The 24991-nt window shown below is 33.6% G+C and overlaps 3 protein-coding genes across 3 annotated transcripts; 1 reads left to right on the top strand and 2 right to left on the bottom strand.

Annotated features, from left to right (window-relative positions):
- Positions 1-4659: 4659 nt before the first annotated feature.
- Positions 4660-15669, top strand: LOC129798177 (protein HEXIM1). The gene is made up of 3 exons (XM_055841185.1): positions 4660-5017; positions 5232-5847; positions 15129-15669. The coding sequence occupies exons 1-3, from the start codon at positions 4841-4843 to the stop codon at positions 15443-15445; spliced, it is 1110 nt and encodes a 369-aa protein (XP_055697160.1). The 5' UTR covers positions 4660-4840; the 3' UTR covers positions 15446-15669.
- LOC129798179 (tRNA-specific adenosine deaminase 2) lies at positions 15656-23642 on the bottom strand. Its single transcript, XM_055841187.1, has 2 exons — positions 23447-23642; positions 15656-15972 (listed from the first exon to the last, which is right to left on the bottom strand). The coding sequence occupies exons 1-2, from the start codon at positions 23640-23642 to the stop codon at positions 15677-15679; spliced, it is 492 nt and encodes a 163-aa protein (XP_055697162.1). The 3' UTR covers positions 15656-15676.
- Positions 23213-24641, bottom strand: LOC129798178 (single-strand selective monofunctional uracil DNA glycosylase). The gene is made up of 2 exons (XM_055841186.1): positions 24239-24641; positions 23213-24180 (listed from the first exon to the last, which is right to left on the bottom strand). Exons 1-2 carry the CDS (start codon positions 24581-24583, stop codon positions 23614-23616), a joined length of 912 nt encoding a protein of 303 aa, XP_055697161.1. The 5' UTR covers positions 24584-24641; the 3' UTR covers positions 23213-23613.
- Positions 24642-24991: the final 350 nt, after the last annotated feature.

The raw sequence follows: 24991 nt of genomic DNA, 5'->3' as shown, positions 1-24991 counted from the left end.
TTAAGTTTACATACTCATATTAATTGTAAATTTTATGAAAGCCCCTTTATAATGCAAAATCCAATCACAACTGAGACAAAATATGGCAAATTTAAGCAAATTTGCTTCATTCGATATTCATAATCGAACTTGAAAAATGTCAACAAACTTTTTTCAAATTTAACTGCTGCCCGAATTAAAAAGTAGCCTGTTGTTAAAGGAGCAGAGCCGAATTAGCGAGAGTCTACTGTAGTTGGTCCAAAATCCCACGTTGCCCGGAATTCAAAATTTTACTCTATTTTTTATGGAATTTTAGTATGTTATTGCTGACCTTGAAACCTCTCAATCAGTTACAAGTTGAAAAGTTATTTTTCTGTAAAAAAGGTAATTTTTGCTTGAAGCTTTTCTCAAAATTTGCCAAAATTCAACTGAGAATTGTCAAGGTCTTCAAAAGCCTATCACGGTATTTTTGTATTGCGACTTTGTTAGTATGCATTCAAAATCGTACGAAACCGGGTTGGACACAAGAGAATCCCAAGTCCCCTAGAGTGGATAATGCGTATTACAGTCTTCCTCTTCGTGCTACCTTTCCCTTAACGTCTGATGGTACGTCTGATGAAGAGGTGCAAATGGGGAGAAAACAAACATCAAGATCAGAAGTGTGGCATCTGGAGAATAAGTCGAGCATGAAGACTGGCATAGATCTCGATTAAAGGCATCTTCTCATTTGATGTTCGATTGTTGAATTTTTGCGCATTTAAATTGATCAATTGGCAAGATTAACTGCTGATGGAAGGTCTTTTTTTTGGCACAAGCGATAAACCAATAATTCGACATTTTTTTTATGAATATGGAAATCGGATATCTTAGAACTCCGATGGTGACAATTTGCGCGGAAATGTGATTTTGTCTCCGCATGCCAGGAAACACCAATTTTCCTATGTTCATCCGCTCCCATAAACTCTCACTCTCTCTGGATTATGGGGCCAATTACCAGGGCGAGAGAGATGCTCCCCCAGCATCATTTTACATTTTCCAAAACAGCATACTTTGATTTAATATGACCCCGCAGTGCGTGCGATGCAAGATTGGCGCGTGCCATGCGTACAACAGAGAAGGCAACACAAACAGGAGTTAAATAATAAACAAAATTAGTTGTAAACCGTTCATTCTAAGTACATCCCATCTCACTCTCACCCATTCAACAGCCAATCTATACGTACTGCTCTACAACTGTGAATGTATGTGACATTCAATTTATTTAAAAGGCTTTTTGTGTGTGTTACTATGTTAAAATTTAAATCGAATTTCAGCGTATGCTCAATTTTTTTATGGTCAATTGTCGATGGAAATTGGCAGAAAAAAAACCGAGTGAAAATTTGTGAGCTCGGAAAAGCTGACCAATTGGAAATAGGTTTTAGATGTGCCTTCCATATGAAATGCCTCTTAGGTCTTAGCACACATTTATCGTGCAAAGCAGCAAACAAGTTGAGCGACGATGCGTGTGTGAGCAAAGAAAGGTATTGAAACGGGCACCAGAGTCGCTCTCTCGGGAATTTTCCACAGAGCGACAAAAGAAAATGCTCATTGGAGACCCATTTGTATCGACTATTTCTATAGAATATGAGAGTTATGGGCTTTGAAATATTTATAGGAGGCTTTTGATGCTGTTTATGAGACGGTATGGAAAGTTATTTGAGTCATATCAGCTTGAAAACTTAACCTACAAAACTTTCATTTTATTCGATGTTTTTTTTTGCATTTTAATTTTTAAAGGAGAGTTCATTAAAAAGTTACATTAGACCTTAATTAAAAAAAAACATTTCAAGTTAGTTTAATTTAATGTTATCAGCTTTAAAAAATAAATATCGAAAAACATAGATAGAATTCATGATTTCTCTCTCTAGTTTGATTACATTAGTAGGACACTTTAATAAGTCAGAGCTCGTCAATGCATGATTTGAATAAACTCACAATAGTTTTCTATGTTTTTTTTCTCTTTGATAAGTCATAAATTGTGCAATTGTTATTTTGATCTATAAATTGAAAGATATGACTGTGTAATTTTAAAAGTAATACGGAAGAAATTACTATGATTTAAAATTGATTGCATTTAAGACTAAAAGGAATCGAATCAAAACATAGAAAAGATAGAAATATTCAGTGTTTAATTTCTATAAAGAAGCCTTGAAAGAAGCAATGAAAACAAAACACGTGTTTTAAGTTAAACTTGTCTTAAAATGAAGTCTTTCGCAATAGAGAATTTGCGATTTAAAAAAAAAACATAGAAAACATAGAAATTGTTGTAACAGCTTTCAATGTTAATACGATGTTGATAAGATTTTCCCGGGGTTAGTTCTTCATTTCGGATTACCAACGTACTCAAGTCACAATTTGGCCCCTTATGCTCCCCCACTCCTACTCTATCTTATCCCCCAATGCAAGTAGCCCCTCCATATGACAGCTTTTCTGTAAGGCATTTTACATACAGTAGCCTCTCGCTCAATCGGCTCTTTTTCAATCGGGCGAAAAATTTTGTTGACAATTTTGCCGCTTAATTATGAAGCTAATTTGCTCAAATTCACTGTAGTTCTTCCTATTTTATCGTGATTCTTTATAACTGAGTGCCTTTTGTGGAATTTACAAAGGCTTTGACGCTCAAATCTATTGATAAACCGGATGACATCCATCCGGATGGCCCCAAATGCCCATTTGAGAGAGAGTCTACTTATAATTCACATACAGTGCCCCTACGATATTGTAGCACAGTACAGTAGACCATTCCGGTGTGTTTTTGGATCAGTGACAGTGAATACTTGTATCAATAGAAGTACCACGTTCATGCCGAAACTCGTTCTCGTACAAGCCTATGATTTAGGAAGCGGTTAACTTTTCTGCTAATGTACACCATTGGTATATTTTCCTACTACTTCTTAGCATTGAATCCGAGACCTCAAAGTAAAAGAGACACTACTATTCATTCTCTTTAACACTTTAAAACCCGAGCCAAAAAATCACGTAAAGTACCAAACTGGCATAAAATGCCAGTGCAGATATTCTTAACAAAAAGGCAATTTTTCAATGGTTTCTCGTTCCGTAAGACTTCTACAGCAATTGTAGGACTCATAAATTCATTTTACAATAAATATTTTCCCTTTTTCTTGTCATTCTTATATAAATTTTCTGAAAAATGACAAAAAATGCCAAAGTGATTTTTTACAAATTTTCGTTGCAAAAAGCCAATTTTCATGGCATTTTCTTTTCCCTAGCAATTTGGCAAGGATCTTAGAACACATATCTATATATTTTTCAGATTTTCCAGTAAAATTTTCAAATTCTCATATATAGTTTGCGCTTTTGTTTACGAAAATTTTATGTGAAATTGCAACAGGGAATCGAAAAAGAAAAACAAAGCGTAAAGTGAATTTTCACCTTATTTTTCTTTACAATACCACTCTACTACAACAATTCTAGGTCTTATATTATTTAATTTTTAACCATTATTTTAACATTTTCACGTATTTTTTGAGATTTTTTCGAATCGTGACAAAACTCAAAAAATGTTAACATTTTTTAGGTTATTTAGTACAGGCCTGGAAACCGGTGAGTGTCGGGTAAGAAGAAGCAAAGAAAATTCTCAAATTCTTCCCACAGCTTTCGGCTCGAACTCCAAGTCTTGCTCAGCGGTCAAATTTTTAGTTTTTTCTTACTTTATCAAAGGGTCTTTTTGTTCACAGGGCATGGGATTTGGGGCACTGCACTTAATTTTCTACTTATTTTTAGTATTTTTAGCAATTTTTCTCTCTTTGTTTGTCTTTATTAAGATTTCTTTGTGAGACACCTATTGAATTAATCGTCGGAAATTACCAAAAATGTAGTATAGGCCATTCAAATGTTCATTTCTGACGCCAACTTTATATAAAAAAGGTGGTATTCCACGCCCATTTTTTGTTTTTTTTTCAATTTTTTTTTTAAATAATAGATAAGTTATCAACTATTTTTTTCTACTAAACGAAAGCTAATTAAATTCTCTATACATTCGTGTTATCACTAGCATAATATTGAATAGAATTCCTACTATAAAGCTCTAAACTTTAAATTGAAGTAAAATGCCACTTTGGGTTTTTAAGTGATAACTGTGATGGATTTCAGGGGTATTTAAATAAGGTGAAAAACATAGAAAACATAAAAACATAGAAAACATAAAAAACATAGAAAACATAGAAAATCAAGGAATTGATTCTATTAACATCCTTATATTATTTCTTTCATTTCTTAAACCATTTTTGTTGATTTTTAGAAAGTTTCTGGATCCCAACTTAAAACATAGAATAACCCAAGTGGCTTTATAGTCGAAATTTGGCGTAAATTAAATTTGTCGTAAATGATAATGGAGTGTAGAAATGGTAGAAAATTTAATTTGTCTGGATACAAACGGCTCGTTTTGGCCAAATAAGTTATTTTGGTGCAGATCAATTATAGAATGTTATTGCATTTTCCTACAAAAGGGAGCGAGCAACATCGAGAATTGAGACACCCCTCTTTTGTGATGATGGATAAAATAGCAAAATAGCGTTAAGTGTCCTCATGTATTTCCCAAAGATTCTCAATCAATATTGCATTAGCACGTGGGCGAAGTAGCCCCCTGAATTCGCCTCTGGCATTTCCATTTTTCAGAGTACTGAAGGCAGCGCTCCAGTGTTCATATGACGAACCACCGTCAAACATGGCGTATGGCTGAAAGTGCGAAGAAGGTTGAGTGTTTCTTCGAGTGCGATAAAGTGTGATTTTTTGGTGAAAAAGTAAGACCAATTGTGACTTTGCACGGTGCTGAGGTGTTTACAAGTACACCTGTGCAAAAATGTCGGAACTTGAGGTGGTGGAAAACATCGAAAAGGGCCATTTTTCAGGGAAGGAAAATGACGTCGAACCTCCCTGCTTGAGAACAATGACGACGACTGACGAGACATCAGTGGCGCACAATGGAACTTCACAGCAACAACAACAAGTTGGCGCGTCTGTGTTGGTGTCTCCGGAGGTGGGTGTGTCGACTTTTATTTCATGAAATTTGAACATTCAGCATGAAACTTTTGCAATTTCACGGAAAATTTCAGAAAATTATTTTTAGAGTTTTTCCGTTAGATTTCGAAAGTTAAAATCGTTTTTGAGCGATTTTGAGTGGAATTGGGGGTTTTTGAAATTTTTGAAATTTATGAAAATTCATGAAAATTTCCTTTTTTGGTGATTTCCAGGTTTCAGGGAATGCCGAGGGTGTCGCTGCTGTGGGCGAGGGAGCTTCCGGTGGCGGGAATCAGGCTAGTGGAGGGAGTGAACGGCCGAAGGGGAAGAGGAAGTGTCGTAGGGGGCGCGCAAAGGCAAAGAGGAACAATACCCACGTTAAGCCATACGCCTGGAAACTTCCTGTGGCCACCAGGCGCTCAGCTGCCAGTCACATTCGCAGCTCCATCGTGCCATACAACACCAATAAGTTCCTCATGGAGGACCATATGCAGGAAATGCAGACGCCCAAGGGACGCCAGAGAGATTCCAGCTTCTCCGTGGACTCCGACGAGAACTATTTCTGCAGCCTCCCGGAGGACGAAGAGGAGTTCCTCACAAAAGAATTCAGCAGTGTCTATGAGAATGCTAAATGCGAACGCCTCGATGGCTTGACCAAACCCCAACTCATCCAGGAATACCTCCAGCTGGAGGCAAACTTTGAGATGGTGAGCAAGAGACTCACCAGGGAAACCAACCAGAGACATGCCGATGCCAAAGAACAAATGCTGCAGCGCAACAATTATGAGTTTCAGAACAGAATCCGCAGTCTCGAGGAGCAAATTGACAGGCTAACAGAGGATAACATAGGTAAGTTCACTCTTCTTTTTCTCCCAATGAATCACAAAATTGAAAAAATATAAAATTCCTAAAAATCCCTAGTTTTCTTTTTTACATTGAAATATTACAGCCAGAAACATTGAATGTTGATAAAACCGATAAAATGCAAATAGAAAATGCAAAAAAAGAGTTACCCATAGCAACTTGAATCCTATTTAAAAAGAAGACCAAAAATAGCTAAATGAAAAGTTCTTTAATTAGAGTGCACAAACTTTACGCGATATATAACTTTGTTGCTCGACGTTTGAGTGTAAATTAGGAGAAGGCAGAACTACAACCGACCAATATTTTTTCTAGCTTTTAATTTTCAACTTAGCGAAAAATAAAGAAATGAAATAAACTAAATGTAACCAATTTAAAAATAATCGATATTAGAGTGTTCACAATTTCCAAGACCTTTCAATTTTATCTAATATTGAGCACAATTGGTTGGAATACAAATTCCTGCATAGAAATTTCATCAGTTTTATTGTTTGACCTTGAAAAATCCAGATAAGGAACAAGTTTAGGTCTATGGTGGACATGGGGAAAAACTTCGTTTAGTCGGTAAAAGTTTTTGAACACTAACCAAAATATTGGACCAAATTTTCTTTGTAACAATTTTTTTAACAATATTGTACAAAATGACGAGGTTTTATTTGTTCCAATTCTTCATCTTTACGGAATATAGTAACAATTTTGTTTGAGTTTCCTTTTGAAAACGTTTTGATACGGCAGATCTCTCTCTGACTCGACTATCACAGTTGTGAGTTCGAGTCCCGCCCGGTGCAAGCAACTGAATGTCAGAAAAATATATTTTTACTGTGATAAAATGCAATATAAGTCACCGCCTCTGCCCAAAAAAAAAAAAAACTGATAAAATGGAGGAAGCATTCACACCACCCTATGGAAAAGGTTCTCCTGGGCGGCCTATGTCTATACATGGACCTAGCGGATTCTTCCATTATGGGATACAACAGGAATTTAACATGATTACATTGTAACAAGTATTCCGATATGATTAATTATGATTATCTTCTTAATAATCTCGTGGAAAAATAAAAAAAAAGAAACAAAAAGTAAAGTTAGATTATATAGTTAGACCATATGAGGATGAATTCTTAATTTCTATTCCTTTAAAAAAAAATTAAAATCAGGAAACGCGTAAAAGAGCTTTTAAAACGCTAATTCAGTTAAACATTCATATTAGGAGTATATTACAGTGCAAAGCAAATATTGCTATATTAATGATAAAAAAAGGTCAATGATTAAAAAAACGATAAATAAATGTATATCTGATTAAAAGAAAAAATAATAGGGGAAATGCTCATAATTTTGTCCAGTTTCTTATTTTGGACACTTTGAGGATAACATTGGACACTAAAAATAAATTGATTAAAATGATGGATTTTTATTCCAATATTTGATGAATAATGAATTCTATCTAAATATTTGTTCTTTTTGGAATATTTTAACACTAAATACGTTAAAATTTGAATATGATTTGAGTTGAAATTGCTTTGTTGAAAATTCAGTGTGCGCAATTGCTTACGAGAAATATGACAGAACTTCGTGGCTTACTTCAGTCTTATTTAGTTTTGGTGAAGTACTAACAAAGTTTGTTCGCTGTTTTTGAGTGATATTATTGAATATTCATTGAATATTGTGTTGATTCACGTTACTGATGATTTGTACATTTGACCTGAAGTGAGATTTGCCTTGTGAATTATATTTTTCGTGTGAAAAATGGGAAATTTTTTAAGACATTCACCAGTGAGGTGATGATTCTTATTTTGGACAGGTGTTTTTCTCACGAAATTTCGTGAAGTTTTAGCTTTTGTGATGACTAGGTTGGACAAATGCCTGGAGAAACAAAGGAGCATTATCTCTACGAAAGAGATGTAGCGAGAAATGCCTTGAAAGGCTCCCGGAAAGGCCAGGGAATGAGGGAATCCTCACGTACTTGGAGTACCGAAGTCAACTCACTTTAATGAATGATATGAAAAGTTTCCGGGCTTCTTGTGACATTCTACGTTTCCCTTACATGAACAGGAAGAGCACTTGGTAAGATTGGTTCATCAAATGAAGAACAATGGACATCCTGTTAAGGCGGATTAGCTGTCCAAATTTACAGACAAGTTGTAAAAATTAATAACCAAGTTGTCCAAAATAAGAGTCAAATTCACCTCTACATATCAATTCATTTTTAAACGTATTAAAACTAATTTTAATAAAAATAAGACGATAAATAGCTTGCTAAGTTTCTAAACAACCCTTCTGAAAAGAGAGTAACAAGAAATGTCAATTAGTATAGAAAATATCGCACTTCAAACTTGGAACTTCGATGCTTATAAGCAGACTGTCCAAAATTATGAGCACTTCCCCTAGGAATCAAAAATAAATAAACAATAAAACGGCGCTAAGCAAGAATCGAACTCGAGACCTTTGCATCGTAAACACCGTCCGCTTGCCCGCTGCGCCATTGCTGCATCTGCTGGTTCTAGAACTTTATCATATATAGTTTTGCATGCAATCATTTTGGGCGCTTTTCTTAAAAGAAAAAAATTAGCACTTTTTGAGTATGACACAATCCTTATGATGCCCATCCCCGTCAATGTTCTTGATATGAAGCCAATCAGAATTTAATGACTCGATGACCTCGATTGTCAGAAACATAGGAAAAATTTAGTCATTATAAAGCTTGAGGCAAAAAACATCACAATGTTCGTGTCATATTCAAAAAGTATTAATTTTTCTGCATTCGTGGGGCAACAAGCTAGCAGAGTTGAATTTGTTAAGGTGCACTGGGTTCAATTCCAGTCCTGTACCACTTGCTATTTCTTTTTTTTTCATTACTTGACTTCTAGTAAGCGACTTTCAACAGTGCATTGCTTTACTTTTTGATAATATTTTGTAAAAAATTAAGTATATGAATAATTTTTTTAGATCGCAAAATTTGGGGAATAATTCGGGATATCTTGATAAGACCTCCAAAAAATTCAAAACCAAAATAAATTTTGGCTTAAGAATATTAATTTTTTGGTTTGGAAAGAAAATTCAGAACAAAAATCGAATTAAACAAAAATTATTTTTAAAATAATTTTAAATTATTGATCTTTGTATGAAATAAATATTAAAATATAGAACAAATTTCACAATTTAGGTATTAAAAAAAAACATTTTAAAATCAAAAATAAAATACTAATCGTTGTAATTAAAAAAAAGATTAAATAAGAATGGCATAGGGCCTGAATCAAACCCGGGGTACCTCTGTTAGATATCTTCTTCCTGGAGGTCAATTCTGAACATCTTTTTGGTAAGATAAAAGATAATTTTCGTTAAGGATGTAAATGTATGTGTGAATATTCCGAAAGTGTAGCCGAGAGAATTCGATGGTAACCCGAACATAAAATTTGACGAACTCAACGATTTTCAAAAAAAAGTAAACAATGAACATTAACATTGCAAAAAATATACATTTAATTATTTTCTGTTCCATTTTCTGCTACTGTGGAACCTGGGATAACCCATATTCACCTCTAAGGGCAGAATTCGGAGTCTCATATGCCAAATTCTCCCTTTTGCTGACACTTTCTCTCTGTGAGAACACTCTGTTTCCCTTCCCCTTATACAGAGGGGAAGTGACTCACGGTTTTCAAATTATAACCGTTAAATTCTAGGCGAGAAATTGGCTTCTATAATTTTAACTTGTTATTATTTCCGACAATTATATGGAATAAAATATGGATATTGTAGATATTGATATAAAATAGCATTTCTCGATCTGCCTATCCACTAAACGTGTTATTACTGAATGTGATATTTAATTAATTTAGTGGTTTATTAGATTTAGTTTTATTAAGTTTTATTACATGATGAATAATGCTTTTAAAAATTCTTATAATGTTTTCCTAATTGTAACTACAATTGACAATTCATTATTGAGCGGAGCCACAGGAAAAGATTTTTCTTTTTAAAATCTTGAAAATTCATTACAAAATAGACTTTGTAAAATAAAATTATATGAGCATGACATTGGAACCGCGCGGCTCTTAAAAATATATTCCAAATATCGCGTGTAAAATAAGTAAATTATTTACCATAATAATATTCGAGGAATACTTAATCGTCGTAAAGAACTCATTTTTCAATTGAAAGTTGAATTACAACGATTATCGTTTCAAATATGAACTTTTTAGTTTAATAAAAATCATCGTTTTACGTTTTATTTTTTCTAAGTTCAACACTGGAAATTGTTTATACTGTGTATGGTTGGATTTATATACTTTACTAAATTAAGTGTTATACGGCAAAATTTGCGAGTTATGAATGCGTTTTTGAAGACAAATATAAACTTCAAAAAGTAGCATTTTAATAAGCTAATCATCGATTCATATCACTTCAAAAGTAGTTTAGCTTTTAAAATGTAGCATTATTAAATATTTTGCACTTTACTGACAGTAAAGTTTAATTTAAATTTTCTTTCCGGTATTAGAAGGCAATTTTTTTAAATATACAGCAATGATTAATGATATAAGTAAAATACGCTCATGGTAATTTTATTCCACATGATTTTTCATACTTAACTGTGAAACAAAAATGATTTAAAAAAGTATTTAAATTTTTTTTAATAAATATACATATGACACTACAAAGATTTGTTTTTAAATAACTGAAACAAAATAAAGCAAATATAAAAACTTTATACTAAACCGAAGTCAAAGTTTTTTAGTTTCAAGGATTTAGAAGCAATCACTCTATTTTTAAATAAATATAGAAAAAAAATGCAATGTTATGTTTTTTTTTCTTAAGTTACTCATATTTAACAAAAAACATACTTTTCATAACTTTATTTTTAAAATAAACAGTTTTTATTTGCAAAGAAAAAGTCTTCTTACCTCCTCAAGAGTAAGTAAGATAGATTTTAAATTATCTTTTCCCGCTAATTTAAAATTAGTTTCTTTCGTTAAGAAATTTTGAGAGTGGCGCCACTGTCACTTCAAGGAAAATTTTGCGGGAAATAATGTTGAATTTGGTAATTTCGGTAATTTTTGTAGTAGACTTCTAACATTCATCAATAAAATTTTCGAAGATTCTGCTTTTCCTCATTTATAATGCGTCGCTATAAGAATGAATAATTAAAACAAAATTGCACGTATTTTTGTATTCAATTAAAAAGAAAATAACCTTACTGTCGTTTTTCGCGGGATTTCTTCGAGGATCATTTTTTTATCACAGACACAGGAAAAAGTACATTTCGTTTACTACGTGTAGCGTTGGTGCTATTCGCACACTTTCGCAACTTGAATTTTCACGCATACAGTCAAACAAATTCTGTGTACGTGTATAAAGATATATCTTTTATCTTACCAAAAGATGTTCAGAATCGCCCTACTGATTACTACACGATAAAAACTTTTGAACACTGACCAAAATATTGGAACAATTTTTTTTTGGAATCTATTTGTACCTAGATAAGATATTTGTTTGTTCCAAAAAGTTTTCTTTAGAATTTTGCTAAGAAATATAGTTACAATTTTGTTAGAGTTTTCTTTTGGAACCGTTTTGATACGGTGGAATGTCTACAAATTTGAGTAGATTTCGTTTTATACAAATTTGTTCCTGAAAGTTGGAATAGAATTTGTTGCACTCGGCTGTTTTGTTCCTACTGTTAGGAAAAATTTGGTACATTTTCTTTATAACAATATTATTCCTACATCTGTAACATATTTGTTCCAAAAATTTTCAGTGTCTATGGACGAGGTAATTTTTGGAACGAAGTTGTTACTAATATGGGGAATCTTTTTGTTCACACTGTCGGGAACAAATTCGTGTAAGTGATTTCGTCTTACAATTAAGGCCTATACTTCAGTCGAGGTCCATCTCGACTTTTCACTGGCGAAAGTTCATAAGGAACATAAAAAAAAAATCAACTTTAGAGTGTTTTATACAGACGCATGCATGACAAAATCATATACGAGTGCTGGCAGCAGGAGGGGAAGGGAATCTCGAATTAAAAAAGTGAAACGATGTTGCATGAAAATTGCCACAGACTGAATTGTGACTGAGTGTGAAAGGAGCGATACGATTTTATACTAGACGAGCTATTTTTTGGAACAAATTTCTTACTAATATTGGGTATCTTTTTGAGTCTCGTAAAATGAACAAGAATGAAAAACATTATGGTGTCCGTGTACGAGGTAATTTTTGGAACAAATATGTGCCGAAATTTTTTTCCCTGTACGACACCGCTAGTCCACCTAGTGAAATCCTTATCATAGTTTACTACTGTATTTATTTTTGAGATTTCTTTATTTACCTTTAAAAGATAGCATTGTTTTTAGTACAAAGCAATCTTCATATTTTTCTTGTAAATTCTTGCAATTTTCTTGTATTGTACTATTTCGATGAAAAAAGAACATGTTTTTAGCACTCAACTGTTCTCATATGAATCTGCATTATCGACTTTCCTTTGTGGTGGTTTCTGTCTCGAACGTTTTTCTCAGTCTTCGCTGTGTTCTAAACTACCCCCCACCCCGGGAAAAATGCCTTTTTTTATATGGAGATCTTTGAAGCCAACTCACAAATTGATCAGAAACTCAGCTTACACTTCTCAGAACAAGACCGCATTTAGACAGATATATAGTATTTTATCCCTCTTTACAAGGACCAGAGTCTTGTACACAAGGAAAACCTCAATTTTGATAAATAAGGTGTAACGGTCAAGAGTGCAGAAAAATTTCCATACGCCTCTGTATGTAGGGTAAATTAAGCTAATTCAAAACCTGCTCCAAATGTAAATTTTACGCTATTCCAAATGGAAACGTCACTGTTTTCATGACAAATACAGTACTAAATTATCATATTTATATATTTTCTATACCACCGTTTCATTATTTATTTAATTTTACTCCAAATAAAGCGAAAATCCATTCATATTCACAAATTTTAATTTAATTTCTCAGAAAAATTAAAAGTGTACCTTTTTACCGTCGAATTTTTCTTCGATCAACCATATTTTCTAATTAAAAACACAATAAGGTGACTGTTGTTTATTCGTTTTGTTTAACATTTATGTCACATTTCTGGCTAATTTTAATTAAATTAAGTGCAAATCTTTATTGTTAACGTTACGTGAAGTTTTCAAATGAAATAATTACCTATATTTCGTGAGCAAAAAGGGTTTTTCTGAAGTGTCAGCAAATGCTTCAATAGGAAACCCCGGAAATATGATTTTTTTTTGGAGAGATTTTCTTATTGTTTTAGATGGAAATGGAGAAAAAAACATGAATGAGAACAAATCCTGCACTCAAGAGCAACTCAACAAAATTTTGGAAGCTTTTCGTCGCGGTTTTACTTATATACTGTTTGTCTCCAATTAGAAACTTCCCCTTGTCTCCATTTTGATTAATTTGTTTCTTCATTTCTTCTTGTATTTAAGAAGTTTTCAAATTATATTTAAAGAATTTTCACTAAACAGTAACATTCTAGAAGAGTCAAGAAGCAAACTTATGTAGTTCTTTTCAGAAAAAAATACGAACTTAATGTGTTGAATCTTCTGTCAAAGTTAAAGCGTCTGGAAATGGTTTTGAATTAGGACAATTACCCTATGTGAAAATAAGAAATTGGTTTCAACTTTGAAGGAGACTCGCCGGGGACTAGGTTCTAAAATTACAAATAGCTGAGACAGGAACCAACACTAAGAAAATTCAATAATGCAGAAGTACTTAAGAACAGTAAAGTGCTTAAAGTTGATTTTTCTTTGGAATAGCACCGCTATTAGACCAGTCTCCGAAGGTGTCAACATTTTGAATAGCATTTAATTTTATTGGTTTTTCAGAATTTAATAGATCATTTTGCCCTTAAAAATCCAATATTAAATTAAATTTTAAGCTCGTATGATATTCTATCTTATTATTTTAACAATTATCCGACTTAGGGTAATTGTGCCAAATTTCGGCATAGTTGCATGCAAGCGCCAAAGTCTCAAGTTTGAAATGTAATATTTTAAATAGAAATTGACTTTTTTTATTACTTTTTTTAAGGAGTATTGCTTGGAATTTTGTAGACAAATTATCGTCTTCAGTTTCTCTAAAATCATTCTTTATACTTTTTAAAATGAATAAAAATGTAGATTTTTAAAATGAATAAAACATAGCTTTGGTGCATTATTTCAGCCACCTTCATTCTTATAGTTACTTGCTCTTCCGGAATTCTTCCAATGTCTTTTTCACATCATCTCGTTTGTCGAAGCGACATTTTTTGTTATTTTTTTGAATTACATAACCTCTAAAGCAGAGGTGTTCAAAACCGTTGAAACCGAATTAACGTCAAAATAAATTTGTTATAGTAGCGTTTTGACCATTGACGTACATGTTTAAATTGACGTTTATTCGGTTTCAACGGTTCTTGCACGCCTCTGCTCTAGAGTATGCAAAAACTAAAAATTCATGGAAATTCGAGGAACAAAAAAGTGGCCGGAATTGCAAGCTGGCCGATATTTGGTACACTTACTCTATATTCTATTTTTTTTGTTAATCTGATGACTTAAACAGTTTCAATAAAACTAAACCAGAAGTTTAATCGACCTAGTTACTAAGGTCTGAAACTCCTATAAAAAAAAGAATAAGCGAATTGCAGATATCTGAAGCCACGTGAATAAACCTTAGATCTAAAGCTTGTGCGATAAATAAACAACATCTGGAAAGCTTTTGATTTGAATTTGGAAATGTTTTCCAGACAAAAGCATTGAAATATGGGGACAGAATCACCGAAAGTCAACGTAATTTCTAATGATTTTATCTATAGTAAAAAATCGAGTACTCTGCGAATTTTACTTCATCAAGATATTCATTTGGAAATTTTACAGCGTTTAGCAGAATCATCTGCCTTTTCTCTGTTTTCCGATTCTCTCAGTAAATCTCTCTACTGGATTTTAATGCAATTTTCGGGATTTTCAATTCAAGACATGCTTCCTGTTTTGGACAGAAGAAAAAAAATATTTGTACCATAATTGGAAGACTTTCCTGCACTACATTGCCTTTCGCGTTGTTCACTTCTACGGTTATTTGACTTTGTAATTTCGCATTTTGCTTTCCCCATTCGCCAGATAAGGCTTTTCGATGTGTGCTGAAACCGATAAATAATAAATTTACCGGTGCTATCGCACTGCGATTACCCCCTTTTGAGGTTTTTAATTCTTTGGGGTTTTGCGTTGGGATTTTGTTTTTGTGGGCGTGAATTAGCAAGGATCTTTGCTATCTTCTCTGCAGATCTCAGTCGGCAACTGGAGTTCTACCGAAGTAATGCCCCTCCGCCAGCTTCGGCAGGAATGATATGCTCGAGCAGTGAAGACAGTGAGAGTGACAGTTCATCCAGCAGCAGTTCCAGCAGTAGCTCCAGCTCAGACGACCAGAATACCATGCACTGTGATGAGGATGACGAGGCCACAGCAGCATCCAAGGCCCCACTCTGCAATGGCTACTCACATTCCCTGTCACCGCCACAGTTCAATGGAGAGCATCACAATGGGCTGTCGCCCAATCCTCAGTCACCCCAGCAGTACAATCCCCTTTCGCCGCGTGGCTGAAATTCCTTCCCATCCCTCTCAATCCCGGACAAACAGCAAACCCTATGCTTTTCTCCCACAAACACGGGAGGAGATTTTCCACGTCGGATACTCCTCCATCTCCCAGGGATCTCTGTTCAATTCCCCTCTTTCCCCCTACACACAAACACTCCCCCCTCGAAATGCCCAAGAGATATGTGAATGAAACAATTGATAATAAAATTGCTTAAATTTTCTAAAGAAAATACAAGTTTATTCAGTATTTTTGCGTGGCTTTGAAACAGGTGCTGAAGGATTCTCGCCCTTGTAGAAAGTCTTTAGCAGTTCCATTGCTTCCTCTGCTCTCACTCCGCCACTGCAGGGAATTCTCTTTTCAGCAGGAAGGACTCCAGCAACATCCAGGACAGTTGAACCGCCAAAGCGATCATTCACGCAGCCAAAGATGATTTCACGCACCCTCAGTTCACTCAAGGCAGCCAGGCACATGATACAGGGCTCAACTGTGACCACCACAGAGATTTCCGGGAACACACTCCGGAAGTCTTCTCCTGAGAACGATTTTGGCGTTGTTCACGTGGATTTTATTATTTTAATTTTGATTCTCCTTCACTGTACTGAAACTAAAGGCCTTGACAGACCTGAGGATTAGCCAAGAGTCGGCTTAGCGTAATTATATTCGGAATAATAATATATTCGGACTTAAGTCGTAAGTGTGTCTAGGGCATAAGTTTGAGTAAGCTCCACCCATAATAAATTTAAACCACGCCCCCTTTAAGTTTTTAAACGAATTGAATTATTTTTTTTAAAGAAAAATGTGGCACTTTGATAACAAATTAAGCATAAAAAGCGTCTAAACTGTATTTGGACTAAGTTAGAAGACCCCTTTTTAAAAAAATTAGGCCACGCCCCTATCGTTCTTGTATTGAAAAATCAATGATATGAATTTGAAAAGAACTTCTGGATAAAAGAATAATTGTTGAAAATTAGAAAGAGGATATTAATGTGGTACTTCAGATGCAGAAATATACAGCAGTAAATCTGGAGCAAAATGTGACAAAAGGTCATGGGCGTACCCAGCTAGGGGCAGGGGGGGGCAGCTGCCCCCTAGAAACGTCAAAGAAGACAAAAACAAATGAGAAGTAAAAAAATATATTTGGTCAGCAAAAAAAATTAAGTATGATCAGTAAAAAAATAAAAATCTTTTCAAAAATGGGCTTAATTTTTCAATCCATAATGATCGAAACTTTCATGAAAATTCTACTGCTTTTCAAAGTTGTAAATTTAGTCACTCCTCAAATTTGATGTTTTAATGCTCATTTGTACAGTGTTAATACAAAAAGAAGCTTATAAAAACTCAAAACAATTAATAGCCAAATGGAGGGGGAGGGGCAAAGCAAGGCTGTTGGCCCCACTGCACTACATTGAAAAATAAAAAAGTGTAAAAATGGGCAAATACTTCGTAATTATTTTTGCTTTCTTTTTATAACGTAATTTCAGTAATATATTTTTCGAAAAGAAGGAAGTTGTCACGTAATCTTTTTCACAGAATTAAAGGATATTTAAGGATTTATAACGAGAATCTAAAAAGCCACGGAGAATTTGTGTTATAAAAGTCGTCCTTGAGTCCTCTTAAAACCGTTTTTTGGCACCAACAATATACCATATACTGTTATTGAGGAGAAAGCAAGTTTGTTCTCAACATAATAAAAATTTTATATAATTGAAGCTCCTAGGCATATAAAAGCATAACATATAAACTATATTTTTGACATTTTTATATAAAAAAAAAATTAAAAATTCGGCCGTAAGGACCTGATTGTCGGAAACGTTTATTGAAAAAACTTATTTTTCGTTAATACTAACGATTACTCAGAGTAGATTCATCTGATCTCAAAAAAAAAAACCAATTATTCCCTGTTAGCAGATAAGTTAAATCCGTTCTTGAACTTGAGGATTTAAAAAAAAACTAAATTAGGTTTTTTTTGAAAACTTAATACAAAAATACGATTCCGGCGTATTTTGCACCACGTTTTGTCTTGCAAAATAAATTGTTATCAAAGCAACAAAAAATCCATGGTTCAAGTTAGTTTAACTCATCTTCTAATAGAAAATAATTTTTTTTTGACGTTAGATTACACTGAGTAATCGTGACTACCGAAAAGTAAGTTTTTTTTTTCAAAAAGACGTTTCCAAAAATTAGGTGTCAAGTTCCAAGAACTAAATTTTTAAAATTGTTAAACAAAACTTTAAAAAAATGCAGCTCAACTGTTGTACATATTTTTACATACTTAAGAGCTTATATTGAATTAATTTTATGACGTTGACAAAAAAAGAAAGAAAACATGCTGTTTTTAGGCTGCGTGATCCATGTAACCCATTAAGGGGTTATGTGGGTCAACCAGACTAAAAACAGCATATTTTTCTCTGTTTACAACATAATAAAAAGTTTATTTAATTCGAGCTCTTAGGCATATAAAAGTACAACATTTAAACTTATGTTCTGAAATTTTCTTTTAAAAATTCAGTTGTAGAGGATTCTGATTTTTGGAATTCGGAGACGTTTTTGAAAAAAATATTAATTTTCGATAGACAATAATATTTCTTGAAATAAGTTCATCTGAGATCCAAAAGTCAAATATTTCCTGTTAGCTAATGAGTTAAACCAGTCCTTGATCATCATCATCATCATTATAATTTTCAACTGCTTCTCCCTATTGGGATCGCATCCTTGAACGAAGGATTTTTGAAAAAAATGATATTCGAATTTTTGAAAGACTATTCTACATGAATAACATTTTTGAAGTATTTTATAGATTTTACACCACGTTTCGTCTTAGATTAGAGAATAAGTTATGATCAAGTAAACATAAAATCCTTCGTTCAAGGACTAGTTTAATTCAGCACCTAATAGGAAATATTTACGTTTTTGATATCAGAAAACATAGCACAATGGCTGAATTTTGAAATTTTTTAAATTAAAATTAAGAAAATATAGTTTAAATCTTGTTTCTATGCCTAGAACTTGAAAGAAATTTGGAAAAGATCTGTTTTTTAGTCTGCCTGATTCTTGTAACCCCTTAAGTAAATTTTCGTTAAATAAAAATGTCAAAGCTGGAAATTCTCAGAAGCATATCATTAATTCTCTAAAGACTGATAGTCCTTTTGCCTTGAATAGTATTACGAAACGAAATGTTAAGACCAATGCTCCATATTAAGTTAGAGAAAAATATATTAGCTACAAAACACTTTGATGTTCTTGTATATGACAATATACAATAGTGATTCCTGAAAGCAGAATGTTTTATACGCAGTGCGCCGAATTCTATAGGCTCTGCCCAATTGTAAATTGATACAATGAGTGGTGCTTTGCTTGGATAATCGCGTAGTTGAACTCCAAAAAGGGGCGTGTCTTAAAATTTTTATCAGTGGCTCTTGTTGGTAGGTAAAGCAATAAAAAATTAGGAGAAATACTCAATTAAAGCTAACCACATTGTTTTTTTTTTTTTAATTTACCTAAAATAGCTAGAAGCCCTAGAAGCTCATATTAAAAAGCAACATGTAAAAGATTTAGTAAAGATAGAGTACGTAGTGTAGCCTAGAACCTGCTACAAATAGAACATTTTTATTCAAAACTTGTTTCCAAAAACAACATTATAATAAATATAAACAAATAAATAAAAAATAAAGCCAAATAAAGAAATAAAGATTAGATAATTTCGGTGATTCTTCCCACAAATTATGTTAATTTCTGTACCATGATTTCCGTGGAAATTTTGAATATTTTCGGAAAATAAGTCTTAAAAATTTTATAATTTTATCCAAGTTGTACTATATATGTCATATTATTATGCGATTTGATATATTACAAATCTTAAACTAGAACTATTTTCTAGCTTATTTGGCAAACTTATTAGAGACCAAACAGTTAGAGATTTTTATTTTAGATTTAGATTTTTAGAGACCTCCCCCATAAGGCGGCATTCTTATCTATAGAAATCGATTCTTTTACTTTTTCTTTACTTTCAGACATGCTACAGAGGCTACAGAGATTGCAAAGGTAAGCCTGAGATTTTTGAGAGGTTAAAGATCAGATTGTTTTAACCTCGATGTGTAACACAGTAAAGTGATCAATAAATCCAATAATTCCGTATTTAAAGCTTTGTGTTAAAAGCAATAAACCACTTTTCAATTTGCTATGCCATCGCCATTGCTATTTCTTATTTATGAGCCGAGTAAGTTACGACAATTGCTTATTAAAGCGACGGTGAATAGGGGAAGGTTGGGCTACTTTGAGCTGTCTGTGGGGCTAGATTGTTATACGACTTTTTCGCCTATTTCTAAACGAAGCTAGTCCTTACAATTATTTTATTCAGATCCACAATAATTTTTTCTATCCGAATTACCTACATCATGTTAAAACCCAGTTTCCATTAGTAGATATATCGTCAGTTAAATCAGCATTTGTCGTAAGTTTCTTTTGACAAATTTTCAGAAGACGAAATTTTAAGTTCAGCTTTATTTTCCATAAAAATGAGCCCCGAATGCAATACTTTTGAGTCAAAATAATAAAAGTGGCACTAATAAACTGTAAGTTAACTCAAGAAAATCTCTATGAAATGATTGAAAAAACTTAAATATTGAGGTATATGTCGGAAGAAACACAATAAGATTTTATTGTAACTGCCATCTTTTATAAAGCCGTAACTTTCGAAATAATGGAGATTTTGGAAGTTACGATAATTTTCTAAAATACCTTATATCAATTTGAATTATTCTAATGATAATAACCGCTTTCATTTGAATAAATTAGGCAATTAAACTGTTATCCCTATCCCTAAAAGCTCCTAAAAGTCCAAGGTGAAATGAGACCTCGTCAGATCGATCTCAAAATATGCATGTATTATACGTTTTGATTCTCATACATCACGAATATCCCGTCAAAAATTGATTTTCGTAGCCATCAGTCGGTTCGTCCGTCCGTCCGTTCAGCCGATTCTACGTAGTACAAACGCTTCTGGCGCAAGAACGGAAAGAGATATCGACAAGCGGTTTTGTGCTGGACAATAAGTCGACCCAAGGATCGTTAACATGCCCCTTATTTTTCCCCCACCCCTCCCCTTCCCCGCCAAAACTATGTTTTTTGGGATTTCTCGAAAACGCGTCGTACGATTTTTTTCATTTTTGAATATGTTTTATATTAGAGATTACCCAGGCGGATATTTCGTTCTTAGGCGAAAATACCGTTGAATCATTCCTAATAACGGGTTTTCAAGGTCAAACGTTAAAACGACACTAGTGAGCGCTTTTATCACGGGAATGGTGTCATATTTGGGATCGTTGGAAAGGTCTTGAAATTTCCTATAAAAGTGAACCGGTTCCAATCGGTTTTGAATCGGTAATGAACCAGTTCATAACCAATAAATAATTTTTATATGAAATTCAATTAAATCACTCCTGAGGTGTATTTTGGGAAACATTTTTTAGTGATTTATAAATCTGTTCAAATTATAAGTAATTTTTGTTCGAATATAATTTTTATTGCGCTTCAAACTATTTTGTGGAATCTATTGAGTGATTCATGAATCGATTCAAATCAGTTGAGAACCGGGAAACGGTAAATGATGCGAAAGTACTTTTAACTCTTTCGCGTCATTAGGGTCATATATGACCCGGGGAAAAACATTTTTTTTTGTACATTTACATTAATTGAAATCTATCGGTTTGTGCACGACATCATAATAGAAGGATGTAAGATTCTTGGCTAATTTTCTCAAGACTCTAGATATTCAGGAAAAGAAAATATTTGAGATCAAAAAACACTAATTTCGAACTTTGTGAAATGACTTTTCTTTTTCAAAATTTTTTATATTCATTTATTTTTTTCAGCAAAAAGTTCTTTAGAAACACAAAATAGAATATCCAAAGATTGTCTATTGCATATTTTGATATAATAAACTACTCTCAATTTTCTAGGAAAGCGTGTAGAATTTTGCGGGTTATATATGACCCTATTGTCCCCAAGGGTAACAGTGTTTTCGTCCCAAACCTGCAGCGAAATGTAGTTGGGACATTGTTTTTCTTTGTGAAATGCAGGTGGGACATCTTACTCCTGGACATTTCATCTTATATCTGATGAATTATAACATATTTTGCAATATTTTAGAGTATTCTGCAAGCGTCTCATATTGTGCAATTGTATTGTGTGTGAATAAATATGTAGATAAGTTTATTTTTGTTAAATACCACTCAAAATATTGTGACAGTGACTTTTCAAGGGATTACCAGGAAGATTCCTTGAACACCAGGAGTACAGTGTTCATCAAGACAATGCAGTTTGCCATGGTTTTGGCCAAATTAGTAACTTCAAGCAAAAAAAACTCTTAAAAAGCCCGTGATATAGATTTTGAAAATGGTATTTACACTTCCCTTGAGGACAATAGGGTCATATATGACCCGGAGTTTTTCCGAGTTTTCACGCAATGGAAAATTTTTTTTCTCTCTGAACTATTTATATTTGATCGTAAAGCATTAGGAAAAACTCAATTTTACATGAATTCATCTGCTGAATAAAAGTGGGACGCGAAAGAGTTAAGGTAATAGAATCTAAGTCACGAGTTCGAGCATTTCGCAAAGCCTGGGACGTTTTGCTACCCCTTTTAGCTTCACAATTTGTTCATGAAGCCTAATTATATCATTAACCCTCTAACGGTGTTTTCTTTAATGTGCGAAAAAAAAGTTCTAAAACAATGTATTCTAGGATAATTGTGATCCAATAAAGTCGAAAAAACCATCCATTCTTCATTATCTCTTTTAGTTTAGGCGCTAGGTGAGAAAATATAAAAATTTTTCGAAACTCTTTTTGCTTCTAAAATTAACATTTTTAGGTTTTTCAAATTTTTTAAATAAAATATACAAAGTAGAATGACATATCTTTTTTAGTAAAAAATAAATTTATTTTTAAATCGGTATTTTTATAGAAATTGGAAATGAGTTTTTTTGCACAAATATTTTTTGTTGCTTTTTCTCTGACCTGTCACACAAAACTGGGAATAGCAACAAAATGAAGAGTCAAAATGAGTTCAAACTTTCAAGAGATGTTTATAAGACTATTACCGAGGACACTATAGCACTTTTAAATAAATAAAACCTTTATTGTCGCTGTAAATGTGATTTTTGTGAAGACCGCCTGGAGGCGGTCTTACCCGTTACAGGGTTAAGTAAGGTCCTGTTCTATTTAAAAAAACACGATAAAAAGGATAAAAATTCTTACTAAATAGTGCCCTAGTTTAAAAATGCCTCACTTTCCCCTATGTAGTTGAAAATTTCATTTTGACAGTTTTTTCTTTCAGAAATCTGGCCAGAAAAGACCTCTTACGGGAAATGTATAAACTTTAGATGTTCAGAGAAGTTCTTGATATTTAAAAATCTATTCAAAATAAACAAATTAATTCAAAAAATTATTTAAGATTGTTCATATCATGGCAGGTTTATTGGAAAAAGTAAGAAAAATAACATTTCATTATTTATTTTTCTCTTTTTTGCATTCGGGCATTCAAATTTTGTTGTTTGGTCTTTTATAAAATTTATTAACATCAAAGATAATTATTAATTCTCAAATTTATTAGCAATTAAATGGCTTAATGAGATCAAAATAAAAAAAAGATGTCAGTGAAAGTAATTTTACGAAAATTACGCAAAATATGTGCAATAATTTCAGCTTGTAATTAATTATTCAATTTTTCATGCGATTTCCAGGGATAATAAATTCATTAATAAATCTGTTATCTATTTTTTTTTATTAATTTGCAGCAAGAAAATTTATTATCAATTTTAATAGGAATGTTACACATTCTTTAAAATTTACAAAATAGTTTTTTTTTTTTAAAGCAGAATATGAATCACTGGGAATATTTAAAGCAAATAATCAATTTTTAATAGTTTTTTTTTGATTAAAAAAAATTGAACTTTAATTAATGAGGGGAAGGAATTAAAGATTTTAGGAATTCAAATGGTTTTAATTACCTTTTTCTTGGGCGATCCGGAGAACTTTATCGATGCAGATCATTTCGGCGTGTCTTGTTGCATTTCTCGTGTCATTCACTTCATTCCCTCCAGAAGCCACTACCTCCCCGTTGCGAATGAACAAACATCCAACGGGGACTTCCCCTCTGGCCAGAGCTTCCCTGGCCTTATTCAGAGCTTCCTCCATGAATTCCATCAGCTGCAGATTTCTTCAGGAATCTGTCGATATCGTTATCAATGAGCCACTTCCTTGCCTTCTCGTCCCAGTTTGTGTTGTTGAGGCTCCTGGGGCTTGGATGGGGAAGGCATTTGTGGGCAATGGAATGATCTATTGCGTTCTGTTTGAAGAGTTCTTTGACTCTATCCTCAACATATCGACCAATTGAGACGATAACCCGAGGTTCAAGGAGATTGATAGCCTCCGCGAGCCTTCTTGAGCAAATCTCCTGAAGCTTCTTTTTCTCCTCGCCTTTGAGCTCAGCCGGAGTGATATTCCTTCCGGAAGGGTGAAAAAATGCCAATGGACAGAGATTGTAGACGAAAGAGTTCTCAAAGAAATTCTCAGGTGCCCCACAGAGATTCTCAAACAATCCCCAAAATCTCTGGCCACTCTGTTCAGCCCTTGTGCACTTCAATCCTTCAACCGGACGCACAGAAAGTTCTCCTGCAGGCTTCTGTACTTCCCCCTCCAGCTTCATCCAATCCCTAATGGCTGGGATGTAGCCAAATGGCACCTATTAGACACAGAAGAATATCAATAGTAAGTCCAGAGCCCATCAGATATCCATTTACCCCAGTCTGACACATTCCCCAAGGTCCCGGATTCATCCCAATAAACAGCACATGCTTCCTGCCCGTCAGGAACTTCCTCATGTAAGCACAATGCAACTCTGAGGCATATTCAACGGGATTGTACACAGCCCCCACGGGTTTACTGAATGTCAGCCCCCTCAATTCATCATTCATCTGAATTTCAATTTCATGGAGTTTTTGCCAAAGTGGAACAGAGAACAAATTTGAGGTTATGTCTCTGCCGATTTTTGTCTCCTTGGCTACTGGTTCATTTTCTAGATTTTCTGCTGAAGCTGATGCCTCATCGAGATTTGAAGAGTGCCTTTTGAGTTTATTGCGCAACATTTCATAGCAAATTACCTTGAGATTTTGGTAAAACAATGAAGAAAAAAAGCCGCGTAAATAACAATACTGACAGTACTTTCCGGACTTTCCGAATACGAATGGGAAATTCCGGAAATTCTTTTTAATTTCCCAAAAAAAATTTCCCTAGTAGAGACACACACTTTTTTGAAGTACCAACCCGTTATGTTTTACACTCATAGAAATAGATGGTAAAAACATTTTTGTAGTGTATGAGGTCAGACGGGTGAGGTGAAAAGGCTGTAAGAGTTGATCGGTCGGGTTAAAAAATGAAATGTCACTCTTGGAATAAATTCCAAACCTAACACACGTGTTTTATTGCTCCGCTTACAATCCTGAATTTGGCAACGAGACTGGGATTATAATTATCGCCCAATTTCAGGTAAATAC

The sequence above is a fragment of the Phlebotomus papatasi genome, chromosome 1, assembly GCF_024763615.1.
Source record: "Phlebotomus papatasi isolate M1 chromosome 1, Ppap_2.1, whole genome shotgun sequence".
NCBI classification, from domain to species: Eukaryota; Metazoa; Arthropoda; class Insecta; order Diptera; family Psychodidae; genus Phlebotomus; species Phlebotomus papatasi.
Note: the sequence above shows the minus strand (reverse complement) of the source record. Positions and strands in the feature narration are given on the sequence as shown.